At 35.6% G+C, this 27,896-nt stretch overlaps 1 protein-coding gene across 1 annotated transcript in view; it reads right to left on the reverse strand.

Annotated features, from left to right (window-relative positions):
* RNF111 (ring finger protein 111) overlaps positions 1-27,896 on the reverse strand; it is a 93,797-nt gene that overhangs the window by 48,205 nt on the left and 17,696 nt on the right. The window contains 1 exon segment of the mRNA XM_020981896.2: positions 11,851-12,743. Coding sequence (XP_020837555.1) covers positions 11,851-12,743 — 893 coding nt within the window.

The following is a 27,896-nucleotide window of genomic DNA, read 5'->3' on the forward strand; positions in this document are numbered from 1 at the left end:
TATTAGCTACGTGACCCTGAGCAAGTCACTCAACTAATATGCCTCATTTTCCTCCATCTATAAAATGGTTATAATAATAGCCCCTATGTCCCCGGATTATTTTAAGGATTAAGTGAGATAATACTTGCATAGTACTGGCATATAGTAAACTAATGTTAGCTATTATCTAAGAATTTTGTACGTTTTAGAAAGCTCAAAATATTTATAAACATTCCAGAAAAATCATCAAAATGTGTGAAATATCTGATAAGAAAAATAAGAAAATGACAGTGATTAGAGTGGCAGATTTAGAAGAATGCTATGCTCTCAACTTAGTGACATATGTACAGTGGCTTTAGGTTAAAGTACCTCCACCTGAGACCATCATCCTGATTCAGCGTGTGGGCATTTTCAAACAAATTATTTTGCCTAGAGAAAAAAAAGTCAAAAAAAGGAAACTAATAGTTGTTTAAAAACAAAAAGCTTTTAATAAAAGTATTAACATAAGAACGGTATTTCATTGTTGTTTGTTGATCAGTGGTGTTCAACCACTTATGACCTCATTTGGGATTTGCCATTTCCTTCCCCTGCTCATTTTACAGATAAGAAAACTGAGATAAACAAGGTTAAATAAACTACCCAGGGGTCACCCAGCTAATAAGTGTCTGAGGCCAGACTTAAACTCAGGAAGATGAGTCTTCCTGACTCCAGGATCAGCACTCTCTACCCAATATGCCACCTAAGTGCCCACACAGACTGCATATAAGGTATTTAATTTTAAAGACTATTAGGCTAGAATTTTCAAAAATCTTGGTCATAATTTTTTATATTGACAGAGCAACTTTTTCTTAAAGAGAAAATAAAATCCTAGTTCTTCATAAAAAAAAATCCCAATGTTCTGCTTTTGTCAAAGCAAACACAGCATCTCTGGCCAACAAAGAATTCAAATCTTAGTATATTTAAAATGTGATTTACAAAAATGACACTTCTATACATCTTTTCAGGGATGTACTTACTGTGGTAAGACTATCAAAAGTAAAAAGCAAATGAATGAATCCACTGATATTCTATTATTTTACTGCTTAAATAGCAGTTTATAAAAAGCAGCATTTATATTACTTCTAAAATTCAGTAAATAAGGCTTTAAAAATTCTACAATTTGATACTGAAAAATATCTTAATCCTTAAAACCAAACTAAAAACTCAAACTGATAATTATTCCTAACTTGATGTGAAAATGAAAGTAGACCACCATATTTTTGTATCAATGGTATTTCACACTGTCAGTGTTTAAAATAAATATTATATGGCCTATATTTTTTAGATGTTGATTTCAGCTACTTTTCTTCAACACAAATTGAAGATAATAAGTCTAAAAGCCCAATAAAGAGACTACATACAAAAGTATCAACAAATCAATCAACAAGCATTTAATAAGCACCAAGTATGTTCCAGGCACTGTGCAAGACCTAGAAACACAAATACATAGAATCAAACTCTACTTTCAAGGATCTTACATTAATGGTCTAGACTAGTACACATATAAACATATAGAGAATAAATACAAAATAGCTAAAGGTAGTTTGAGAATGAAAGCACTAGCAGTTGGGGGAAGTCAGATGAGGCTTCATGTAGAATGGTATATGGCACATGAACACACAGTACATGACATATGAGCTACGTCTTGAAAGAAGAGAGAGAAAAGAGCCAATGCATTCCAGGAACATGGGCCCATAGGACCAATTTAAAGAGATGAAAATGCTTGTGTGAAGAACAGAGAGGACAGTTCGGTTGCACTGGAGAGTGTGAGATGATGAGTAATGTACAAAGAAGCTGGAAAGATAAGTTGGGGCCAGATTGTGAAGGGCTTTACAGGCTAAACAATGGATTTTCTATATGATCAATAAGTAAAAAGGAAGCCACTGGTGTTGATAAAGTCAGAGAGTAACATGATCAGAACTGCCAGTAAGGAAAATCACTTTACCAACAGTATGGAGGTTGGACTAGAATGAGGATAGACTTGAAGAAGGGAAACCAATTAGAAAACCACTACCATAATTTAGGCAGGAAGTGACAAGGTGATAGTTGTGGGAGTGCAGAAGATGGCCAGTGTGAGACATGTAGGTAAAAATGCCAAGATCTGGCAAGTGTGTATCAGATATGTACAGTGAAAGAGAGAGAAAGGAGTGGAGGATTAATACAAAGGTTATCCGGATACCTGGGAGAATGGTGGTACCTTCAACAAAATCAAGCAAGTATGAAAGAGGTGAAGATTTGGGAGGAAGGAACAAAAAATGAGTTCCATTTTGTTTATGTTGAATATGAGAAGTTTCTATGACATGAGCTTCTATTAATTATTTGTCCAAATAATACATCGACATTTATTTACCCTTAAATACATTTGTCTATGCCTCTGAGCTCGTGTCTTATCTCCTGAACTGATAAAATTCTCTCTCCATCACAGAAATTCTAAAGAAGACCCTAAAACAGATAATACTAAAAATAGGATAAAAAATATGGAAAGAAATAATTTCATTGATGAATACTGACTCTTCTTTAGAGATTAGTTACTTCCCATTGAAGCATCCAGAAATGTGCCTAATGAACATATATTTGTTATGACTGACAAATACTTGTTACAAACAGATATTTAAAATACACCAATAAGCAGCTATGTTAAACTGAAAAGACTTTATTTTGTCCATTACTGGACTGTCAGGCAATGTCACATAAAGGACTTTAGTCACTAACTTCCTCCCTGAAAGACTAACCTACTATCCACTATGACAGGTTGTCTCTCCTTACCACAACATTACAATTTTAGATATTTTCTGAAGCAATGATTCTAAATTTTGATGAAAGAAAAAATTAATCCTTTGTGGGGATGTTTTTCTGGTACTTCTCCCTTCCACAAAACAGAGAAGACAGAAGGGGTTGACAAGCCCAGGAAGAGCCAGAGTGATTTCTTCATCAAGCAGTAGTTGCCGTCAAAGATCTTTAAATGGCACAACAAATACCTTACAATATTTTCTGGGGCAAGAAACCATTAAACTCAGATCCACAAACAAGGGATGAAAGATGAAATCAAGATTTAAGATGACTTCAAAAGTTGATAAAAATATGCTAGAAGACCCAATATGAAATTCATCAGAAAAAATATCAAGTCTTGCCTTTAGGTCATCAAAGAAATTCACTCCCTGAAATACAATATAAGAGAAACAACTTAGCTATATTTCACATGAAAAAGACACAAATGCTAGGTTTTACAATCTTAGCAAAAGGTACAGTATTAAGAAAAGCATGATGGAATCGCTCTTTAAAACCCATAATAATATAAAATGTAGCACCCAGATCATTAGAAATAATACTTTCAGAAGTAGTAGCAAAGAATTGTTAACGCTGTAGAGAACCAAAGACTGGGGAATGGCTAAACAAGCTGTGATACACTAATGTAATAGAATATTACTGTGCTATAAGAAATAGACATGATGCATACTGAAAAGTATGGGAATATTTATGACTAGGAATGTGATAGTACCACTATATTCTGTCTCAGTTAAATCATATGTAAGATATTGTTTTCAATTCAGTTCTTAGGAAGTATTGATAAACAAGAGGATTCAGAGAAAGATGGCAAAGAGTCTCAAGATCATACTATTTTAGAATGAAGTGACAGAACTGGGGATGTTTACATCCTAGAGTTTAAAAGGAACATCACAGCTGTCTTCATTTACTTGAAGAAATGTCGTGCAGAAAAAAAGATTACACTTCTGACTGATTCCAGAAAGGACATCTATGAGCAGTGTTACAGAGAAGATCCATGTTCAATATAAAGAAAAACTTCCTAACAATTAGATTTTATCTAAAAGTGGAACAGGGGCTAGGAGATTTAACCTGAAAAAAAGTATTCAAGAGAAGGCTGGATGACCTTTTAAATTAGGCATCAGTTAAGACTAGACAGCCTGAGGTGCTTTCAATTCTGAGATTCTCTTAACCTGATTCATTCCAAGGAAAGTGGTCAGGACAGTAAAGATTCTAGACACCAAGAACAATGCAGAAAGTTGGAGTTATTTTCAGATGGATAACCTGAATTAAAGAAGACTAAGGAGAAGTGTTAGAATCATAGTGAATTGGAACTGGATGTGTCCTTAAAGACTACCTAATTTCATTTTAAAGAAAAAAACTGAAGCTCAGAGAGGTCAAACAATTTGCTGAAGCCCACACAAATAGTGAGTGGCAGAGATATACAGAAGTCTTTAAAGGCCTTCCAAGGTGCTTAAATGCTTAACACAATGCCTAGCATATAGTTAAGTTGACTGATATGAAAGAGAGAAAACACTGTTTTGCTCCAAAGAACATCTCTGGGATCAACTGATAAAAATTACAAGGCAGTAGATTTTGAATGAAGAAAGAAAATTTAAAATGAAAACTCTTTTAAGAATTAAATTGGACTACTGCAATAACCCAGTTGATCTCCCCACCTCAAGTTTTCTCCCAATCCAATCATTTGCCAAAGTGATTTGACTGTGTTTTTTCCCCCCTCCCTATTACCTCTAGGAATAGTCTCCTTGGTTTGGCATTTAAAGAAAATGCTGTAAGGTATTTGTTGTGCCATTTAAAAATCTTTGACAGCAACTACTGCTTGATGAAGAAATCACTCTGGCTCTTCCTGGGCTTGTACCCTTTCTGTCTTCTCTATTTTGTGGAAAGGAGAAGTATCAGAAAAACACCCCCACAAAGGATTAATTTTTTCTTTCATCAAAATTTAGAGTCATTGCTTCAGAAAATATATAAAACTGTAATACTGAGGTAAGGAGAGACAACCTGTCATAGTGGATAGTAGGTTGGTCTTTCAGGGAGGAAGTTAGTGACTAAAGTCCTTTATGTGACATTGCCTGACAGTCCAGTAATGGACAAAATAAAGTCTTTTCAGTTTAACATAGCTGCTTATTGGTGTATTTTAAATATCTGTTTGTAACAAGTATTTGTCAGTCATAACAAATATATGTTCATTAGGCACATTTCTGATGCTTCAATGGGAAGTAACTAATCTCTAAAGAAGAGTCAGTATTCATCAATGAAATTATTTCTTTCCATATTTTTTATCCTATTTTTAGTATTATCTGTTTTAGGGTCTTCTTTAGAATTTCTGTGATGGAGAGAGAATTTTATCAGTTCAGGAGATAAGGCACAAGCTCAGAGGCATAGACAAATGTATTTAAGGATTAGTAAATGTCAATGTATTGTTTGGACAATCTGGTCCCAGCTCACCTTCACAACCTTATTTTCACATTACATCCTTTCATGCACAATGAGATCCTGCCAAGCTTCTCTTACCTTTTCTTATACATAACACTCCATCTTCTTCTACCTTTGTGCATTTGCACTGGCTGTCCTCCGTATCTACAATGTACTCCCTTCTCATCCTCATCTAAAAATTCCTAGGACCCTTCAAGATTTAGTTCAAGTGCTTCTCTCCCTCTCCCTCCATTTTATCATTTTGTATCTCTTTTATATATATTATGTTCGTACATGCAGGCTTTTCCAGCTACAGTAAGCTCTTAAAGGGTAGGGCCAGTTCCACATTTGTGATTGTTTGCCCAGCACCTACCACAATGCCTGGTATCTCATAGGTGCTTAATGAATGCTTGCTGATGACTCTAGAACCATACTTTCTTCCAGTACTCTGCAATATAGTGACACTGGTCTACTCTTCCTCTCGAGCTACACTCCATCTCCTAAATCTAAGCAATTTCACTCACCGTCTCCCATGCCTAGAATGCCCTCCCTCCTCCTCTTTGCCTCCTAGCTTCCCTGCGTTTCTTTAAGTCAGCTAAAGTCCCACATTCTGCAAGAAGCCTTTCCTAGTTCTTCTAGTACTTTCCCTCTGAGATTATTCCCAATTTATCCTGTGCTATCTTGTTTTGTACGTAACTGTCTTCATGCTGTCTCTCCTATTAGACTGTGAGGTCCTTGAGAGCAGACATTATTTTTTTTAATTCCTCCAGCACTTAGCATAGTAGGTATTTAATAAATGCTAGATGACTGACTGAGCCATACAGGTTAAGGAACCAATCAGAGAAAACTACCAGGCACAATGAGTTATTGCTCTGCCCCAGATTTTATGCTTTTATACAAAGAAAGATAGGCTAATTTTAATTCTTTCTTCTTATAATTTCATCAGATTATTAGTTTTCTCTGATCGCTTTTTTTTACCTCAAATATTTTTTATTTCACCCCAGACACTCGTTATTTATTACTTTAAAAATCTAGTTTATTTTTTCATATTAGGAATATACAATAGTCTATCATAGCAAGACCTAATGAAATTCATGTACTTATGCCAGGAGTTACATGAAGACTAATAACCAGAATTGTGTCAGATTATCTTGCATAATGATCAGTACGAGAACAAAGCTAATTTGAAAAGTTTAGACACTACAGAGCCTGAAATGCAAAAACCAAGAGTTTCCATTTAAAAAATCTTCATTTGTATTTTTATCACAAATGTATCACAAAATGTAACCATTTACAGTTAAGGAATATTATAGGTTTGGGGGATGGCATTCTTTTCTCGAAAAATTCATTTTCTTCATACATTTTGCCTATGCATTACAGTTACCCTAATACAGGAATTATTCAACATGGATTAATAGTAAAACTTTAAGGCTCCAGAGCCCTCGGGGAATGAATTGGTTCAATCAAAGAAGGGGTTACCCCTTTGAATGTTAAAATGCTTTTCAGTTTGGACAGATATCATTCTAAAATATATGCTTCCTTGTCTATGAAACAGAGTTTATAAAACACAAAAGTTTTCTTGATGACTCAGTATTACTAGTAATATCAATTATAATACGCTGTAGCAATGATGCCTTTAGGTTTAATCAGTATATAGGGCTAATCATACCAAATAATTCCACAATGTTCTGCTTTTTGATTAGGTCCCCATATCTTTCTATAACAGCTCATTTCTTCACTTTCTATGTGGCTGTCAATTATCACTTCTCATCACTGTCATGTGTTTGCCTGAAGAAGCCTTCATTTTCTAATCTGCTATTCACTTGGAACCAAATTATTCAAGTTTAACTAAGTGGTTGGGTTGCAAGGAGCTCACCAAAGAATTAAGCAAACACATGAATTCATCTTATGACATCCATCTGGGCTGCTCAGCAGAATTTTTTTCCTTTCTAATGAGTCCTGTGTAGGTGAGGCTGAGTATAGCTGTAGTATAACTTTAATATATTAATAAATCTGTGATCTCATTTAGTACTCCCTCCAATGGGCAGAACAAATGCCACCCCATTCCTGACTTCACATCCTAGACACGGCTCATTTATGTGCTCCAATAAATTAACATAATTACTGAAGTATGATGAACACAGTACCTGCATGAATTCTTTTTAGCTTCATTATTTTTCTCTTCTGTCACAGTAATCTCTGCTCTTTTGAGTTTTCTTCTCATATGTTCTTGGTTACTTATGAGTTCAAATGCACTTTCAAAGAAAGTCAGAAGTTCAACGATATATGAGGAAATGAACCAACTTATTCATTTATTTATTCATTCATTCATTTATTTATTTGCTTATTTGGTATGGGGTTAAGTGACTTGCCCAGAGTCACACGGCTAGTGAGTTTTATGTGTCTAAGGCTGGATTTGAACTCAGGTCCTCCTGACTCCAAAACCATTGCTCTATCCACTGCGCCAAGTAGCTGCCCCATGAACCAACTTCTTAATGGTACCTTGAAGTGATAATAATTTCTGGACAGTTTACTTCCAAAGAATTGGGTTTTTATATTTGTTTTATTCTATCTAACTCTATGCACAGGTTAATTTTACTAAAGGGTAAATAAGGCCAGAGTAAAAATGCTAATCTGCAGACAGCAGCTTTGATAAACAAGACTCCATCTACACAAAACCACAGCTGCTAAAACAATTTTAAAAATCCAGTAGAACTGGTAATTTGGTGTTCTCTAAATATTTTTGAAAGGTGACTTCAATTAATGCATCTACAATTTCTCAATTCTGCAAGAAAAAATTTTAAAAGATGAAAGCATAATTCTGAGTGACTGTATACTTAAGGGAAAACAACACAAGCTTGATTTCTGAAAAGATATCTGGAAATAGGTATTTTATAAACTATAATTACCTAAGTGGCAAGTAGCAGAGTTCTCTACAAACTATGAAAGAAATGTTCAAATCAAGTATTTCCTATATAACCACTTTATAAATAAATTAGTCTCAAAAGAATAATTTCTAGGTAGTTTTCAAGGTTAGGTAAAAGGATAATGGTTAAAAGAAATAATTACATCTATGGACCATATACAAAGGTTTTTACTAAAATGATGGTTTTGTAACAACTAATATTCAACTTTTAAGATGTGTGAAAGCTAAGATGTATTAAGGTGGTCTAAGAAACAAAACTAAAAGAGACAGTTATAAACCCTTTAAACAACAAATTTACAAATAAATCACAATGGGCCCACAGGCTACTTTATAGATTCATAGTGGCAAAAGAAAACCATTTTATCTCATGGAAATCAATGTTCCCTCTCCATCTTCTAAGTTTCTATGCTATCTTACTCTACCATTTATTTGGCTATTAAATTTACCCATATATTTAACCCCAGCTCAAATGCCACTTGCTCCTTTAAGACTTCTTCAATCCCACCCATTTGGTGAATGAGCTTTTCCTCTCTAGACCTTAGATGGTATTTTCTCAATTACACAATCACAATCATCATGTTCCTCTTATTCACTTATTCTATGTTATTTTGGGATTTAGTTATTTGGGTATGTGATATCTATGGCTACTAAACAATAAGCACTATAACAACAGCCATCATCTTTTATTTTTTTATTTTGAAGATCCTGCAGGAGACTGCATATATAAGATACATAAAGTGTCTACTGGATTAACTGTACATTGGTTTATGACATTTATTATACTGATGAACTGCTATATAAATCTTGTATTATTTGCTTTTCAAAGTTGATGGCATCAATTAAACCAGATTTTAAGCCAAGTTCATATATATATACACACACACACACATATATAATATATACACACATATATATATATAAAATATATATACATATATGTATATATGTCTTTGAATCCTTTAAAATGCTAAATAAATATTTGTTTACTTGAATCTACATGCAGATAAAACCAAAACATCCCAACAGACATTTGTTTTCAATTCTGAATCTTTGGATTTGTGTCTCCAGAGATAAAGCTTGCCACTTACAATATATACAGGAGGAGAAAAAAACATCCAGAATACAGGTAGTCAGTCCCCTACTTACCAATGGTTTGTGTTCCCAAAGTTAATTTATAAGTTGGCTGTTTGGAACTTGGAATGCATTTTCCCATAGCAACAATGTTACAAATGGTTGTTAGGTTCTCAGAATAGCCCACAAAAGCCTACTTAACCCATAATGTGGCTGGAATACTACATGCAACTAATAATAATAGTAGAAAAAATACGATTTTAATACCACATGAATTTAACAAAACTGAACAAAACAATCTGTATGTATTTTAAATATTGATATTTTAAGATATACTTAAGCCTCCTTTAGTGAAGTTGACTTATTGGCCCATGTTGGCTAGCTTTCCCCTCCCAATCATTAACAGGGATCTGACCTGCAATAACTTTCAGTCAAAATAAAAGTGAAAAAAGCATCTGTACCTATGTATGAATTCATATACAAAGCACAAAAAGGCATTACCCACTACCCTTTTCATTAGTGTTAAGTCAAACTTAAGAGCTTTTAAGACTGTGTTCATTCCCAGAGCAGAAGGGCAGGGTTAAAAGTAAGACCTACCTCCCTTTCCCAAGGATGAGCTAAATGATTCTCTCATGGTCCTTCCAGCTCTAAATTTATGTGCCTATGTCACCTAATTCTTTTTGCCACTTAACATCTCCATGAATAAAAAGATGGTAGGTAGTCAGAAAAGCATTTAATATGTATCTTCCTAGGCCACTCAGCGTGTTCAATCAAGGAAGGGATTAAGAGTTAAGTGAGAAAACTTTCTTCATTGTGGCCTTCTAGGGAAAGGAAATTTTCTTATTTAAAAACAGTTGTGAAGGTGGGAAAAGGGGGAACAATTATGGGGCATACCTGAAACCTAAAGAAGTTTTCCTTTAAGGACTAGCTGCTTTAGCATAAAAGTAGATAAACAGCACTGATGAGAAGAAAAAGAGAGATTTAGGAAGTAAACTATTAATGTGAGAAGAGAAAAGAGATAATAAAGGTCCCATCCACAGAGATGGGAGATATTAAAACCCTACAAAAAGCTACAAGCCCAGTTTCAGAACAAGAAGAGGCAAGAATCAGGACTAATTAAGTTAACGCACATTTGGGAATTAATCCTTTCATTGATGAATTCCAGATACAGCTCTACCGTGTATACTGTCTTTAATCATCTTCAATCAATCACATTGTATCTTGCCAGACTGTTATATCATAATAATAACAGCTGGCTATTTAGAACTCTTTTAGAGTTTACAACATTCTTTTTATATATCATCCCATTTGATCACAACAATCCTGGTAAGGTAGGTGCTATTATTATTTCCATTTTACAGATGAGGAAATTGAAGCTGAGAGGTTAAGTTAAATTGCCCGAGGTCACACAGTAGGCACCTCAAGCAAGATTCAGACTCTGGACTTCCTGACTACAAAACTAGCACTCTAGTCCACTGGCCCACCTAGTTGTCTCCTTCTCCCTACTATGTCTAACAAGGTGGGAAAGTACTCAGTCACATAATCAGCAGCAGAAGAATGTTGCAATACTGTCTGATATTCGTATGAAAACTGACTGTACATGAGTTTGTCATTTTAGCAAATTAAAATTAAAACAAGTTTAGGAAAAATAACAGCTCTTTTCCTTATTCAATTTCATTTACATTTTTTTGAGTTGTATCCTCTGATAAGCCTGGAGTGAGATACAAGAGAAGTATATAAAAACTCTGACTCAGTATGGCAAGTAGCTCCTGAAGGTCCAAGCTACACTAACAAATTGATAATTCACTTCACAAAAGACTCCACAAAAATCTATTTCAGTTAATTGTGGTAAATAAAACAAGCTATACATTGCTCTTAAACAGTAACAAAATCAATCTGAATAAAAACAGTGAAAATATATCAATTTTGAAATGTATGGAATCTAATTCCTGAAAGTCAATTAATCAATAAAAGATGGTTAAGCCCCTACTATATGTCAGACACTGTGCTAGGTCCTGGGGATACAAAGACAAAAATGAAATAACAGAACCTATCCTTGAGGAGCTTACAGACTGGCTGGGGGAGACAATAGCTAAAGGAAATACAAGACTGCTTTGAAAACATTTTAAAGAGGCAAAAAAAAAGAATCTTAATCAACAATATAAATTAAAATACCACTAAAAGGAAGCCAAATTCTGTGAAATTTTAAAAAATTAACAGTTCTGTCAGTGGGAAAGGACTACAAGTACAGAAACGTTGCATCCACTGTTAAACAAAGTCATTTCCCCGTCTTGGTTGTTTTTGCTTCCCTGTTTTTCTATATAAGAACAAAATATTCAGTTCCCCCATCATCCCAGAAATGACAGGGATGTAAAAACAAAATACAAAGTTTTTTTTTAAGGAAATATAAACTAGAAAAATTTATAAACTCATCTTAGAGTTTAATTCATAATTTGTAAATATTATGTTTACATATCAGTGCATTAAATATTAAAATGCAGTCATATTAAAATGACACTGATTCTCTAACACATTTGAAATACACTAAAATCCCTTTTCAAAAACATACATATACACAGATAAAATTTAACTCCAATGTTTTTTACTCACTTGAGTAAACAGAATCTTAGTTTTACCTGAGGGAATGGTTGCACTGTTTTGGTGGTTTTCACTGGTCGACACAAATAAGTCTTCCTCTCCTTCAGTGGAAGAGCTAGAAGAGGATTCACTACTGAGGTCATTCTCACTAGAACTGCTAGAGCTAGGGAGTAATGCATACTTTCTGCGGACCTCCCGTTTTTTCCTCTGCATTAAAATTCTCTCCTTTTGTTTCTGTGTCCTTTGTGAAGAATTTTTCACAAATCTCTTTCTACATGGAAGTCTTCTTAATGAATTAGTATGAAAACAGGGCCTTTTCATCAATAATCCTGAAACAGATTCTGTCTCAGTCCGAGGCCACTTTTGTGACCGAGAACCATGAGTTCTACTTTTAGCATTCAGTATTGCCTGGGAGTGCCTAACGGATACTTCCTTGTCTTCATCAGATGTTACTGTGTCAGAATCTCCAAAATGAAGACTAGATGAAGGGGAAGAAACACAATCACTAAAAGAAGAATCATTATCTTCGTCGCTCTGGGTTTCCAGGTGTTGCCTCAATCCTAACATTCCCTGGCTTTCTTTAACAACACAGTTTTGGGCATACGAAGGGCCAGCCTGCTGACTCTTGCGCTTTTTCCTTACAACAATACCTTTTTCTTGGTCTTGTTGGTTACTATTCATGTCTTTTTCTTGTTTTTGAGAATCATCACACAAGTGAGAGAATTCATTCTCTACTTTACTAGCGATCATCTCAACTTCTGCAGGGAAACTTTTGGCTGCCCCGATGGGCTCAGGGTGCAAGAGGATCCCTTTTAGACTCTCCTGTGTCTTTGGTGCATCAGAAGGTACCTCACTCTTCATATCCGCTTTTAAGGTATAGAGTCTGTTACAATCAGGAGTCCATTGAGTCATGGGAAATTGTAAGTAAGTCCTAAAAAGACAAAACATAAAATATTTTTTAAATGTGCTTTACCATACTGTAAATACTACAGGATTACAAAGATGTTAAATTCTGCTAAAATATTCTTATGAGAGGATATCACTACCTTCTAATCCTTTAATATTTCTATTATTGTACTATTGCCTTTTTTTTTCTAATTACAGAAGCAATGTTAATATTAGACACTTTCAAAATTGTGGGCTAGATCATAATTTCAATTGATTTCAACTTAAAATATACATTTGCACCTTTTACTAAAGTCACAAATTTGGTCAAAATTGGCCTATTCTCTTCAAAAATTATCATGGAACACAGACAAATGAACAAAAAAGGCTTAGCAACTGAACTGATCTCAATTCAGTCAATAAGAATTTCCCTTTTAGTTTATTCTAAAATGGTATATATTTAAACAACTGAGTCTGTTTCTCAATATCTCAAGAACATATAATATTCACTACCATTTAAAAATCTGACATTAACATAGCTCCTTTTCCCTATATATCTCAAGATATATATGTTATTTCATTTATTCTCATGGCATTATTTTGGTTAATGATGGTAATTTTCCTTCTTTCATTTCTGTAAAACTTTATTTATTATGCACAAGGTTAACCACTTCAAATCAAACTGCTTTGATAGAAACCAACCACCTACCCTTGTAGAATTTTAGTGCTAGACAGGAATCTCAACACTAATCAACACTTCTATATAGTTCTCCACTGTAAGTAAATTTCCTTCCAAGTTGATACTGAAATATTAATAACTACTCTTTGGATCCAGTCAGTAAACTTAATTCCAAAGTCACCTAATTCTGCCATCTAGTCCACATATCTTCTTTTGCGTACAAATAGCACCTACTTTATTAAATGCTTTGCTAATATCTAGAGAAATCATCTACACAATGTTTCCCTCATCTACCAGTTCAGTAACACTGACAAAAAAATAAGGCTAATTTGAAATAAGGTTAATTTGTCAGGATCTGTAAAAAGTAAGTTCCTTGAGGAAGGGAGAGTATTTTAGGTTCAAATCCCACCCTTTGGCCTCCGATATGTCCCAGCAATGTGACTGTGGGCAACTTACAACCTCAGTGTTCCATACAACAGTAAGCTGCAGAACAGCAACTGGTGAATTAGTAAGTGTGGACTCCAAAAAAACGGTGATAGAGAAAAGCTAAGTGACTTGTCTAAGATCATGCTGCTAACATATGACAAATTCTGAGAAAACTCAGGTTTTCCATTAAAAATCTAATGCTTTCCATACAATACTATGAAGCCTCTTAGCCTATGGCCTAAATTGATCAAGAGGTTTATGATGCACTGCCTTATGAAAGGGTAGAACCTGTCTCTCCAAGGTTTGAACTTTTTATCATTAGTAGTATGCTTTTCTCAGCCTCATCATGTCTCACTTGCTGCCAGGATGTTCATTAGCTACTTCCCTCATGCCCCAACCTGAATCAACAGCATCAATAAAACTGTGACCCAAGACAAATTAGAGGAAAGTTAAAAATCAATGCCACATCACAATAATGGCTAAGACGGAAAATGTCTAAATGAAAAGTCATTTATTAAGTGTTTAGTATGCAGAGGAAATCATGGAGATACAAAAACAAAAGCAGGAAAGTCCCTGCCCTCAAGAAGCCTAGAACAGAAGCCTACTGATAATACCATTTATACAATCTTCAATGTTGCTTGGGCTTCAACTTCATAAACATTAAGGAAAATTTGAAGAAAATTGTGATGTTATATTTACATAAATGTGATCATTTTCTAATGAACATACTGTGAACTTTGAACTAAAATTTCTCCAAAATAAACCAATACAAATTCTTCAAATATTCATTCAAAAACCATCAACCAATTTAGAAAAAGTGAGAGAATAGAATGGCCTAATATTTAACATGATCCATTAGTATGACGCAAAATGTTTTGAAGAGTACTAATAAACCAACAGGAAAACTACTGCTTTCTGTAAATCAAGATGACCAGTTGGGGAAAAGGTACTTCAATTCTTTATTCAGTAATTATTTCTGCAGAATGACAGCTAGCTAATTTACACTGCACCAGATGTCACATATCTATACATACCTGACAACACCTTTATCAGAAACAGGCAAATGACCAAAAAGCAAGATGACATCATGTTGTTTATTGAAGTTTTGAGGAAACTCCTAAAGTCAATATGCATTCAATCCTGTGTCTTGTACCATGTACATCCGATGTACTGCTATAGCTACAGCATAATGCTATTAAACTTATTTCATAATAATGATAAGAATGTTAAACTCCATTTATTCTTTTCAGAAAGGCAACGAGTATATAATACAAGTTTAGCAAAAAATACATTTCAGTGCTTAAAGTCTTAATTTAACTTCAATTATCTGAAAAATCAATCTAAAATACGTAACTGTTCCATAATGTGAGAAAATTGAAGCATTATCTTAATAGGCAAATGGCAAAAATGAGAGGAAAAGTGACTAAACTCAGTTATTGTACTGCAACTGTAGTTGCTTTTATTTGAATAAAGATTTATTAATTAACTCATTCTGTGATACTGTTTTCCACAATACCTTATTTAATCTGAGATACCTTTCTTCATAATCAAGAAACCTTGCCTAACTGAATATAATACATTTAGTTATTCAAAATTCAATTTTGTTTTATTTTCAGCTCCTAATTTGCTCCTTCCTCCCTCCTCTATTCTCATTCGAGAAAAAAAAGCTCATTAGGAATATGTACAATTATGCAAAACAAATTCCTGCACTGACCTAAAAAAAAGAAGGGGAAGGCAAGAAGAAAGGAGAAGAAATAAAAAATATGCTTCAATCTACTCTCTAAATCTGTCAGCTCTCTATCTGGAGGTGGGCAGCATGCTTCATCATGAGTCCTTTGAATTGTCATTGGTCTCTGCATTGACTAATGTTCTTAAGTCTTTCTGAATTGACTGCAACATATTTACTAAGGATCTATCCTGTAGAAAAATTTGCTACTAGGCCTGGAGATAGAAAAACAAAAATAAAACAATCCCAGACCTCAAGAAACTAACATTTAGGGGCAGCTAGGTGGCACAGTGGATAGGGCACCAGCCCTAGAGTCAGGAGGACCTGAGTTCAAGTCCGCCCTCACACACATAAGATTCACTAGCTGGGTGACTCTGGGCAAGGCACTTAACCCCAATTGCCTCACCCAAAAAAACAAAACAAAACAAAAAACCTAACATTTGGGAAAGGGGAGTAAAGGAATACATTTGTTCATTAGTAGGTTAATTACAAGATAATGTAAGGAGAGAAAGAGTGAAGGGGTGTGTGTGTGTGTGTGTGTGTGTGTGTAGAGATAGTATCAGAAAGGCTTCAAGGAAGAGATAGCACCTAAGCTGAATCTTAAAAGACAAGGAAGGGTTCTGAGAAATAAAGATCAGGAGAGAGTGTAATAAGACATTTCCTATGTCTGAAATTATCCAAACATAGAAAGTGGCTTCTACAAAAGTGGGAAGGTAAAGTTCGGACAACAAGTAGTAGGATAGTTCTTTGGAATCTAGGAGCACTTGAAGGGGAGATATAGGTGAAAGGAGGTCATGGTGGATCCCTCACACACCAGGCTAACATTTTATCTTATCCTACAAGCACTAGAGAGAGAAAAGGTTTTTAGCCAGGGACTGACATGACCAGGACTTTTTCCTAGGAAAATTATTTTGGTAATTGTGGATGGTAAATTGGAAGGCAGATAACACCAACAGAGAAACCAATTAAGAAACTATTTATTACCAGGTAAGAGATGATAAGGGTTTGAACTAAGGCAGTGGCCATGTCAGCAAAAAAGGAGACGGACTGAACAGATAGTATAGAGGTAGAATCAACAAGATCTACTTCAAAAACCAGACTTAAAAACTTAGGTTTCTTCCACTCTCCTTATCTTTCACCTGTTGATATTAAAGACAAGACAGGTATGATATTATGTGGCATTTATGGTTATTACTCCATACTCTGTTACATCATTCCATGCTTGTTGTTCCCATAATTATCCTAAGCCCAAGAACTATTTCTCTTTTCATCTGTACACCAGAATAGCAGTCTCTAAAGGGCAACAGTCTGACCCTGAGGGCTTTGTGATCAAACAACTGGAGGGTGAGAAGATGACTTGTATCCCACTCTTCCCATAACGGCAATGCTGGGACCTGTCTCCAAAACAACCAAGCCTATCTCCAAATGATATCCTACTTCTTTTAACTCTATCCCCTACACATAGTATCATGTCCAAAATTACTTTGTACAAATTTTTTTATTTACATATATGTATTTGTGCTGTGTCTTCGGAGTTTCATGGGGGATGAATAGGAATATATCCTCAATGCCAGGCAAACAATAATTAATGAATGCTGCCTGACTTTTTAATTGTAATTTTAAAAAAATTTTTCCAAGGAAAAAATAGTGCAGAAATTGTTTGTTCCTCTCCACTTATTTTGTATCTCAAGTTATAATCATCCCCAACTGAGCGTACATTGTAGAATGAACAGCAGAACATCAAATGCTGTTCTGAATAAAAATTACCCCCACAGAGCTGTTTGGAAGTTGAAGCAAGTATTAAAGGGTAAAATGTGAAGTTAGAATAGGAAAAGCACCAGGTGCCATGAAGAGGAATCAAATGTGGCAATCAATCAATAAGTATTTCTTAAGCACATAACTACGTGCCAGGCACTAGCGATACAAGTATAAAGACTGAAACAATCCGTACTCCTTAGGAGCTTACTTTCTCATGGGGAAGACAAGTACATATAAAAATTTTCATAGCATAAATATAAATTGAATAAATACAAATATGTATAAATAAAGTAGCTAACCACAAAATAGTTTGGGAAGGAAGGTACTAGCAGTTGGGGGGGGGAAGTAGAGATAAAAGCTTCATGCAAAAAAAGAGTACTTCTTCAATAGTCATGTGAAAAAATGCTTTAAATCACTAATTAGAGAAATGCAAATTAAAACAACTCTGAGATAACCACCTCACACTCAATCAGATTGGCTAACATAACAAAGTAGGAAAATGAGACATGCTGGAGGGGATGTGGAAAAACAGGTACATTAATGCACCGACAGTGGAATTCTGAACTGGTCCAACCATTCTGGAGAACAATTTGGAACTATGCCCAAAGGGCTATAAAATTGTGCGTACCCTTTGATCCAGCAACTACTATACTAGGTTTTCACCTCAAAGAAATTAAAGAAAAAAGTGGCTGAACAAGTTATGGTATAGGACTGTAATGAAATACTACTGTGCTCTAAGAAATGATGAAGGGGATGGTTTCAGAAAAACCTAGGCAGACTTTAGGAACTGATGCAAAGTGAAATGAGCAGAACAAAAACGTACATAGTAACAGCATTATTGTAAAGATAATCAACTGTGAAAGACTTAGCAACTCTCATTAATATGACGACCAATGATAATTCCAAAGGACCCATGAAGAAAAATGCTATCCACCTCCACAGAGAGAAGTGATTGGACTGTGTGTACTGACAAGTTTTCTTTTCTTCTTGTCTTTTTAAAAAAACATAGCTAACGTATAATTGTTTTGCATGACTTCATATGTATAATGGCTATCATATTTCTTGCCTTCTCAATGGATTTTGGAAGGAATAGAGAGAGGGAAATAATGTGGAACTGAAAATAAAAATGAAGAAATAAAATACTGAGAGGATGCCCATCAATTGGAGAATGGCTGAGCAAGTTGTGGTATATGAATGTAATGGAATACTATTGTGCTATAAGAAATGATGAACAGGCTGACTTCAGAAAAACCTAGAAAGACTTATATGGTCTGATGCTGGTGAAGTGAGCAGAACAAGAGGACTTTGTACACAATAACAGCCACGTTATGCAACGACTAAGATTGTTAAACTGACCCCTTCTCAGCATTACAAGGCTCTAAGACATCTCCAGAGGCCTCGGGATGGAAAATGCTGTCCACATCCAAAGAAAGAACTGTGGAAGTCGAATTGCTATCACTTATTTTTACCTTCTGTTGAGTTTTGTTTCATCTTTCTGATGGTTCCTCCTATTGGTTTTAATTTTTACTTACAACTTCACTAATGTGAAAATATGTTTAATGGGTATGTAAATGTAAAGCCTATATCAGATTGTGCACCGTCTTGGGGAGGGTGGGGGGGAAGAAGGTGGAGAAAAATTTTCAACTCAAAAGCATATGGAAGTGATTGTTGATAAATCAATATAAATTAATAAAATTTTAAAAAAAGAAATAAAATAAAGGAAATACAAAACAAAGGCAGTGTTCCAGCTGCCTTTTAAATAAAGTAAGAGAGGAACTCTAAAACAGAAATTGAAATGTGTTTCAGATATTTAATACAGTCAGCACATAGGGATGTGGGGAGTAGGAAATACCTGGCATATAATATAGTATTTTATCATTCAGTTAAAATAAAACATTGATTTAATGTCTACTATGCATGCACAAGGTACCACATGAAGGAGGAATAAAGACATCAACAAATCTCTAGAAGAGGAGTTTTTAGCCCTACTTCATTAAACTTTTTTTTTTTTTGGCTAGGCAATTGGGGTTAAGTAAGTTGCCCAGGGTCACACAGCTAGTAGGTATCAAGTGCCTGAGGCCAGGTTTGAACTCAGGTCCTCCTGACTCCAGGGCTGGTGCTCTATTCACTGCACCATCTAGTTGCCCCTCATTAAACTTTTTAAAAAAATATTTTGGTAACTATATTTCAATGTGATTGGTTACCTTTAAACACGATTCTGAAAAGGGGTCTAAAGGTTTCACTAGACTGACAAAGGAGTCCATGATACAAAAACAGTTAAGAACTACTCTTTGAGCTTCCTCTCCAACTACCCTCTTAGCTGAGAACCCTGCCTCATATTTTTTTTTTTTGCCTTTCTGAAAAACATTATTTATTTTTAACAATCTTGTAAAAAAATTGAGTCCCAAGTTCTCTCCCACCCACTGAGAAGGCAAGCAATATATCAATTATACATGTGAAATCACGAAAAAAAAATATTTCCATATTAGCCATATCAGGTTAAAAAAAAAAGAGAAGAAATAAAGAAAACTATACTTCAATTTGTACTCAGAGTTCATCAGTTCTTTCTCTGGAGGTGGATAGCATTTTCCATCATAAGTCCGTTGGAATTTTCTTGAAACATTGTATTGATCAAAATATCAAAGTCTTTCAGTTTATCATCATTACAATATTGCTGTTACCATATACAATGATCTCCTGATTCTGCTCACTTCATGCTGCATCAGTTCAAACAGGTTTTTCCATGTTTTTTCTGAAACAACCCCCCCTCGGCATTTTTTTTTTTTTAAATTTATTTATTTTTAGTTTTCAACATTCATTTCCATAAGCTTTTGAGTTTCAAATTTTCTCTCCCTTCTTCCTTGCCTTCCTTTCCAAGACAGTGTCCAATCTGATATAGGCTATATATATACATTCCAATTAAACATATTTTTACATTAGTCATATTGTAAAGAATTAGAGCCAATAGGAGGAACCACAACAAAGAAGAAACAAAACAAAACAAGTCAAAAAAGAGCAAACAGTACGCTTCCATCCGCATTCAGACTCCACAGTTCTTTCTTTGGATGTGGATTGCCTTTTCCATCATAAGACTTTTGGAGATGTCTTAGATCCTTGCGTTGCTGAGAAGAGGTAAGTCTATCAAAGTTAGTCACTGCACAATGTGGCTGTTATTGTGTACAACATTCTCCTGGTTCTGCTCACTTCACTCAGCATCAGTCCATACAAGTCTTTACAGGTTTTCTGAAGTCCATTTGCTCAACATTTCTTATAGCACAATAGTATTCCATTGTATTAATATACCACTTGTTCTGCCATTCCCCAACTGATGAGTATCCTCTCAATTTCCAATTTTTTGCCACCACAAAAAGTTACCATAAATATTTTTGTACACATAGGTCCTTGCCTCATATTTTCTGGAAAAAATTGAGCACGTTCTTTGAGAACTCCTTCTCCCATCTTCCTCATCTCACTTAACAACCCAAATGTCTTCTGTCACCTTTACCTAGGTCTCATATGAAATGGCCCCTCTTGCCAAGGCAAACCTGTCCACAAACCTTGCCAAGCAATCCCATTCCATCCCATCTTCTCCAGCATACTGCCCCCTCCATCATTTCTATTATCACTTACGTTTAATCTTTCCCTGTATATTATGCTGCTTCCCTATTGTCTACAAACCCATCCACATCTCCCCCATACTCAAAATTAACTTTTACTTGATCCATCCATCCATGCTAGTAGCTCTTCTCCTATACCTCTTTTCCCTTTCGTCTCTAAACTCTATGAGAAGGCCATCCACAATAGATGCCTTTACTTCCTTTCCTCTCATTCTGTTCTTAAAACTCTACAGTCTAGCTTTTGACCTCAGCATTCAGCCAAAATTATTCTCTCCAAAGTCACTGTAGATCTCTTAATTGCCAAATCTAACAGCCTTTGCTCAATCTTTATCCTTCTTGACCTCTCTGTAGCCTTTGACCCTGTCAATCAGCTTGTTCTCCTTGGTATTCTTCTCTCTCTGGTTTTTGTGACACTGCTCTCTCTTGGTTTTCCTCCTACATATCTGACTATTCCTTCTCAGTCTCCTTTGCTAGATGTTTATCAAGGTGATGCCAGATAATATCAGATATTCTAAAGGACACTGTTCTGGGCCTTCTTTCCTTCTCCTGCTATACTATTTCCCTTGGTGATTTCATCGGCTCCCATGGGTTCAATTCTCACGTCTATCCTCAAATCTACTTATCCAGCTGAAATCTTTCTCCTAACTTTCAGTCTCACATATCCGAATTAGATAACTTGAAAAGGTTGACCTATAGACATCAAATCATTATCCTCCTTGTCCCGATCACCTCTTTCCTAACTTCCCTATTACTGTTGAAGGTACCACCATCCTCCCAGACACAAAGCTCACAACTAAGTATTATTCTTGACTCCTCACTCTCTCTCATCTCCCATATTAAATCTGTTGCCAAGGCCTGTTGATTTTACCTTTGTAGCATCTCTTGATGTTTGTCTTTCTCTTCTATGTTTGTTTATGTCTTGAGCTTCCCTCTCATCTTAGCAGCACTTTTTTTTTGGGGGGGGGGAGGGAAGCATCCTATTCATTCTTCCAGCCTACTTCTTGACTTTGGACTTTTTGTTAGTGATGGCTCTGCTCACTTCTAAGAGGAGAAGGGTCAAGGATCTGGCCTGAGCATCTATCTTTTCATGACCTGCTGTTTTCACAGATCATTCTAGGAGCCCACAAGTTTTCAGTGTTTCTAAAGTGGTATGATTTGGTGAGATGTTTGTTCACTGCCCTCCTGGTATACTGGATTGTGTGTGGCTGCAAACTGCACTAGAGTGCTTCTGGATTTGGTCACATTAGATCACTGGGAGGTTCTGCATGTTTAGAGTAAATGCACTGCTTGACTCCCCCCTTTTAGTGTTGGTTTCCTGCCCTGGTTATTCCACTGCAGGCTTATGTGCTGGGTTAAAGGTTAGAAGCTTCCCCAATCTGCTCTTGGGCTCAGAAACACACAAGTTTTTGAAACTCATTCCTTGCTCTATATATACTAGTGCCTCTCTCATTAATGACTGTGACTCATCCTATCTGTCCCAAAATTGTGACCCAGAACTGGGTAACAGGCAACAAAGATGCCAGCTGACAAGTATGTATTACTGTTTCCAATTCTGTTTCAGTAGTCCCCCGAGATCTCTTTCTGCTCTAGGGCTTCCAAATCTGGTGTTCAGGCTCAGCCCTCTTACCATTACTAGGTGCTAGAACGGTCCCCAACATTGCCCACCTCTGTTGCCACTTCACTGTGCCATTCCCCATTCTAATGTTCAAGGACCTCTCTATAGTCCTACGTTGCCCTGGGCTGGGGGAAAAAAAAAGTCACTGTGACTTTTTTTTTGGCTTTCCCACATAGTGCATTGTGTGTTTGGTAAACTGGGCAAAAATGTTAACTTTCACTTTGTCATCTTGAGCAGTCTAGCATCCCTTTGAATATGTCCCCCTCTCCCCTCTGACATTGCTACCACTCTGCTGCAGCCCTCATCAACTCAAGCCTGCCCAATTATCTGTGGATGCTCTGCTCAAAGAGAATCTAAATCTGAATCTCTGAAACTTTTTTTTTAACCCCTAATGTTCCAGGCCAAGCCCTACTAGGGCACAGAGTTTGGGCCTGGATTGGCTCAGAATGAACTGTTTCTGTTTTGGCCAGAAACCCAGAGGGTCTTCACCTCCCAGCTCCATTTTTTTTTTAAACTAGGTAAAGAGGCCATTCTCTGCCTCATTTCTAAATAAGCCTTAATCACTGAATGGGTTTTGCCCCAGTCAAACCAAGACCCTAGCTTAAAAAGGCCAAGGCCCTCAATGCATCCTGGGCCATCTCCAGTTGTCCTATCTATATCTGGCCACTGAACCCAGCTGGCTCTGAAGGAGAAAATGAGGCCGGTGACTTTGCACAGCCCTCCCTTACTTAAATCCAATTCACTTGCATGTCATGGCATCACCTCCCTGATGTCTACTGGTAGGTCTGCCTGCCTCATGTCTCTCTCCATTCCAGACCATCCTCTGTTGCACTGCCAAACTGAACTCCCTGGTCTGACAACGTCATTTCCCTGCTCAAAAAACTCTAATAATTCCCTATCACCTCCAGGACTAAATATAAAATCTTCTGACACTGAAAGACCTTCATAACCTCCTCCTTACCACCACCTTTCTTCTTACATCTTACATTCTTTGATCCAGTGCCATTGATCTCCTTGCTGTTTCTTGAATAAGACACTCCGTTCTCTAGACTCTAAGGCATTTTTGCTGGCTGTCTTCTATACCTGAAATGCTCTTTCTCATTTCTTATTTCTGCCTTCTTATTTCCTTGAAGCCTCAGCTAAAATTCCACAGTCTCTGATGATTCCCCTCAATTCTAGTCCTTTCCCTGGAATACTACTGTAATATGAGAGATAAGTACTTTGATAATGAAAGACTTGCATGAAATGATGAAGAGTGAAGTAAGCAGAACCATGAGAACACTGTATACAGTAACAGCAATATTGTTTTAAGAATGACTTTGAGGGGCAGTTGGTGGCGCATAGCACTGGCCCTGTAGTCAGGAGGACCTGAGTTCAAATTCATCCTCAGACACATGATACTCACTGTGTACCCTGGGCAAGTTACTTAACCCCAATTTCCTCGTTAAAAAAAAAAACCCAACAAAGAATGACTTTGAGAGAGAAGTTATTTTGACTATTATAAATATACAAATTAAAAATAAAGGCCATATGCAGTTTCACATACAACCATCTTTTCTACTGTACTGTTATGGAAATGCTTGTTTTGTTCTGTGAACTGAAAATAAATTTTTTAAAAATTTTTTAAAAGATTTTTCTAAAAGATTATTTTCAATTTATAAAATAATTTATCCTGTAAAATAGCTTGTTTGTACACAGTAAAGTACATGTTGTCTCCCTCAGACTATGAGCTCCTTGAAAGGGGGAACTGTCTTTTACTTTTTTTGTTATTCCCCAGGGCTTAGCAAAGTCCCAAGCATATACCAAATACTTAATTAATATTTACTGACTTACCGGTTGACTCATAACAGTTAACCTAAGAAAAATTGCTATGAAGCAGACAGGCAATGTATACCCATTTTATAAATGAGGAAATAGATTCAGAGATTAAAGTGATTTGATTAATGTGAAACAATATATTACAGAAGTGAAATCTGAACCCAAGTCTTTGAACCTAGAATTCCAAAGTCGGTGCTTATTCCACTATATTACAGCTACCACTAAACAAATGACTAAAAATAATTTTTAAGAATGCATGCTCATTCCCCAATTAATAAATGGTCAAAGGATACGAACAGGCAGTTTTCAGATGAAGAAAGTAAAGCTCCCCCCCATATGAAGAAATGTTCTAATTCACTACTGATTAGAGAAATGAAAATCAAAACAACTCCGAGGTACCACATCACACCTATCAGGTTGGCCAACATGATAAAACAGGAAAATGATAAATGTTGGAGAAGATGTGGGAAAACTGGAACTCTAATGCATTGTTGGTGGAGTTGTGAAATGATCTAACCATTTGAAAGCAATTTAGAACTATGCCCAAAGGGCTATAACAACGTGCATACCTTTTGACCCAGCGATACCATTTCTAAGGATGTACCCCAAAGAGATTTCATAAAAATGGGAAAAGGACCCACATGTACAAAAATATTTACAGCAACTCTTTTTGAATTGGAAATTGAGAGGATGCCAATCAACTGGGGAATGTCTGAATAAGTTGTGGTATATAAATGTAATGGAATACTACTGTGCTATAAGAAATGATGAGCACGTGGACTTCAGAAAAACCTGGAAAGATTTGCAGGGACTGATGCTGAGTGAAGTGAACAGAACCAAGAGAACGTTGTACACAGTAACAGCCACATTGTGCAATGACTAACTTTGATAGACTTAGCTCTTCTCAGCAATTCAAGAATCTAAGACATCTCCAAAAGTCTCATGACAGAAAATGCTATCCACATCCAAAGAAATAACTATGGAGTCTGAATACAGATGGAAGCATACAATTTGCTCTTTTTTTTCCCTGTTTTGTTTCTTCTTTCTTGTGGTTCCTTCTATTGGTTCTAATTCTTCCTTACAAGATGACTAATGTGAAAACAATTGGACTGTATATGTATAGCCTATATTAGATTGTGTGCCATCCTGGGAAGAGAGGTGAAAAAGGACAGGGAGAAAAATTTAAAACTCAAAAGGTTATGGAAGTGATTGTTGAGAAATCAAAATAAATTAATAATTTTTTTCTAAAGCTTTAGAACCACATATATAATTTATATCAAATTGCTTGCCTTCTTAAGGAGGGGCAAAGGGAAAAAGGGAGACAATATGGAACTCAAAAATTTTAAAAATAAATGTTAAAAATTTTTTGTTTACATGTAATTGAGAAAAAAATAAGATAAAAATTAAGAGTTAGGGCAGCTAGGTGGTGAAGTGGATACAGCACCAGCTCTGAAGTCAGGAGGACCTGAGTTCAAATCCGGCCTCAGATCAAACACTTGACATTTACTAGCTGTGTGACCCTGGGAAATCACTTAACCCCAATTGCCTAAAAAAAAGAAAAAGAAAAAAATTAATAGTTAAAAAAGAGAAAGCATGCTTTGGGGAAATTACTGTTAGAGCCAAACTACATATTTATTTAAGCATAAAAGTAAATGGAGGTTGACAGATGGAGGGAGAGACTTAAGAGTTAAAATCTGAGTTTAAATATTGCCGCACATATTAGATTTGTGACCTTGAACTAATCAGTTAAACTCTTTGGAAATCTATTTCCTCATCTGTAAAATGGGGATAATGATAGCGCCTACCACAGGGTTGTTGTGAGAACATATGTAAAGTTCTTAGTAAAACTTAAAATGTCATATAAATGCTAGATATTATGTTATTATTCATTTCAGGGATCTACTAACATACTATTTATATGTCTAATCAATGCAGGAGAAGTAACTCTTCATTCTCCCAAGTTAACAGTACAGAGTAAAGAGAGACTCTAACAAATACCACATCCAAGTTAGAAATGCAGCAGTAGCAACTGATTGCGGCAATTCATATCCTCAAGTTTATGAAGACTCTACTAACTTGTGGAGAGCCTTCACATGAGTAGAAAGGAATACAGACAGTTTCTGGACCTTCGATTTTTTTGATACTGGGAACTCTCAAATGAGGAATTCCCTCCAGAAATTAGATCAGCACCTTCTCTACAATTCCTGGTCTTGAGAGACTTGCCTAGTGCCCTGAGAAGTTAAACAACTTACACAAGAAAAGAGAGCCAGTATGTGTATATATCAGAGGTAACACTCGAACTCATGTCTTCCAGAATCTGAGGCAGGCTGTCTATTCACTAGATCAAGCTTTAATTTGTACAAAGTAGAAGAAATAGCTACACTGGTAAAAATCATGAATATTTCTTTAAGTAGTGACATATTTTAAAAAAAGTGACTTGAAAAAGAAGTCAAGGAATCAGGACAGAGTGTTCTTTGAGAAAGGAGAAGGAAGAGGGGAAGTGATAAAAAAAAAGCAACCCCTCAAATGTTTCATTTATGAAAGAATCACAAAAAATAGAACAAAGAATATGAGGGGAATGCTAAGAAAAATAATTTCTTCAGGTGGCAAAATAGGAAATCCATCAGTAAAAAATATCAAGAACCACTTCTCTAGAATACTGATTTTGGAGAACAGAATAGCTAATACATTATAAGCTAATTATATTTTATCAGTCATTTACATATGAAATGTCAAGGGAAAGGTTCTGACCTCTAATGATCCAAATCCATGATTAACACCATCCTATAAAAATGTTCTACTACAACAAAATCCTAAATTCTATAATTTTCCTTAAAAACCATTTGGCACAATAAAATTGCCTAAACATAAGACTAAGACGGCTAAAAGAAATTCACCAAATAGCTAAAGACTATCGTTATTTACCAAATAAATTCACCAAATAAAAGTGATGCTCCATATCTATAGCAAAATTGTCCCACCACTTTGAGTAGTCAAGATTATCAGCAAGCCACAGCCCCCTACAGCAGCAGAAAGCTTAATGAGATCAGTTCAATAGGTGTGAAGAGGGGTTAATTCCTTCTAAAAAGATTATTTGTTTAAAGGGGGGGGAAGAGAAGTGCCTTTATTTTTCTTTAAAGAGGAGTGGTACTTTCCCCTATTCATCTTCCCCTGATTAAGACCAAAGTGCTCAGAAAACAAACAAAAAACAAAACAGTAAACGAGTTTGGTTCTTAAAACAAGTGCTTCTTTTACAGACAAAACTTTATGGAATTCTTCAAGTATGCTTGCATATTTAAATATAAATTTTGAATTTTGAAAGTTTCTTTCAACAAGGTAAAGCAGAAGTTTGTTTTGCTTGAACGTGCGTATTTGCTACAAGGGATTTTTTCCCCAATGGTGGAAAGTGGGAAGGAGAGAAAATAAATTTCAACCGAAAATTTTTTAAATTAAAAACTAAAGCAACTAAGAAGTTATAGAGAGTATTATTTTTAGGGAAATTAACTGCCAAACAGTGAATTAAAATCTCAAAATAGAAGTGACAACATACAGTTTTATTC

This window comes from Phascolarctos cinereus, unplaced genomic scaffold (genome assembly GCF_003287225.1).
Source record: "Phascolarctos cinereus isolate Bilbo 61053 unplaced genomic scaffold, phaCin_HiC Scaffold_3;HRSCAF=262, whole genome shotgun sequence".
In the NCBI taxonomy this organism is placed as follows: Eukaryota; Metazoa; Chordata; class Mammalia; order Diprotodontia; family Phascolarctidae; genus Phascolarctos; species Phascolarctos cinereus.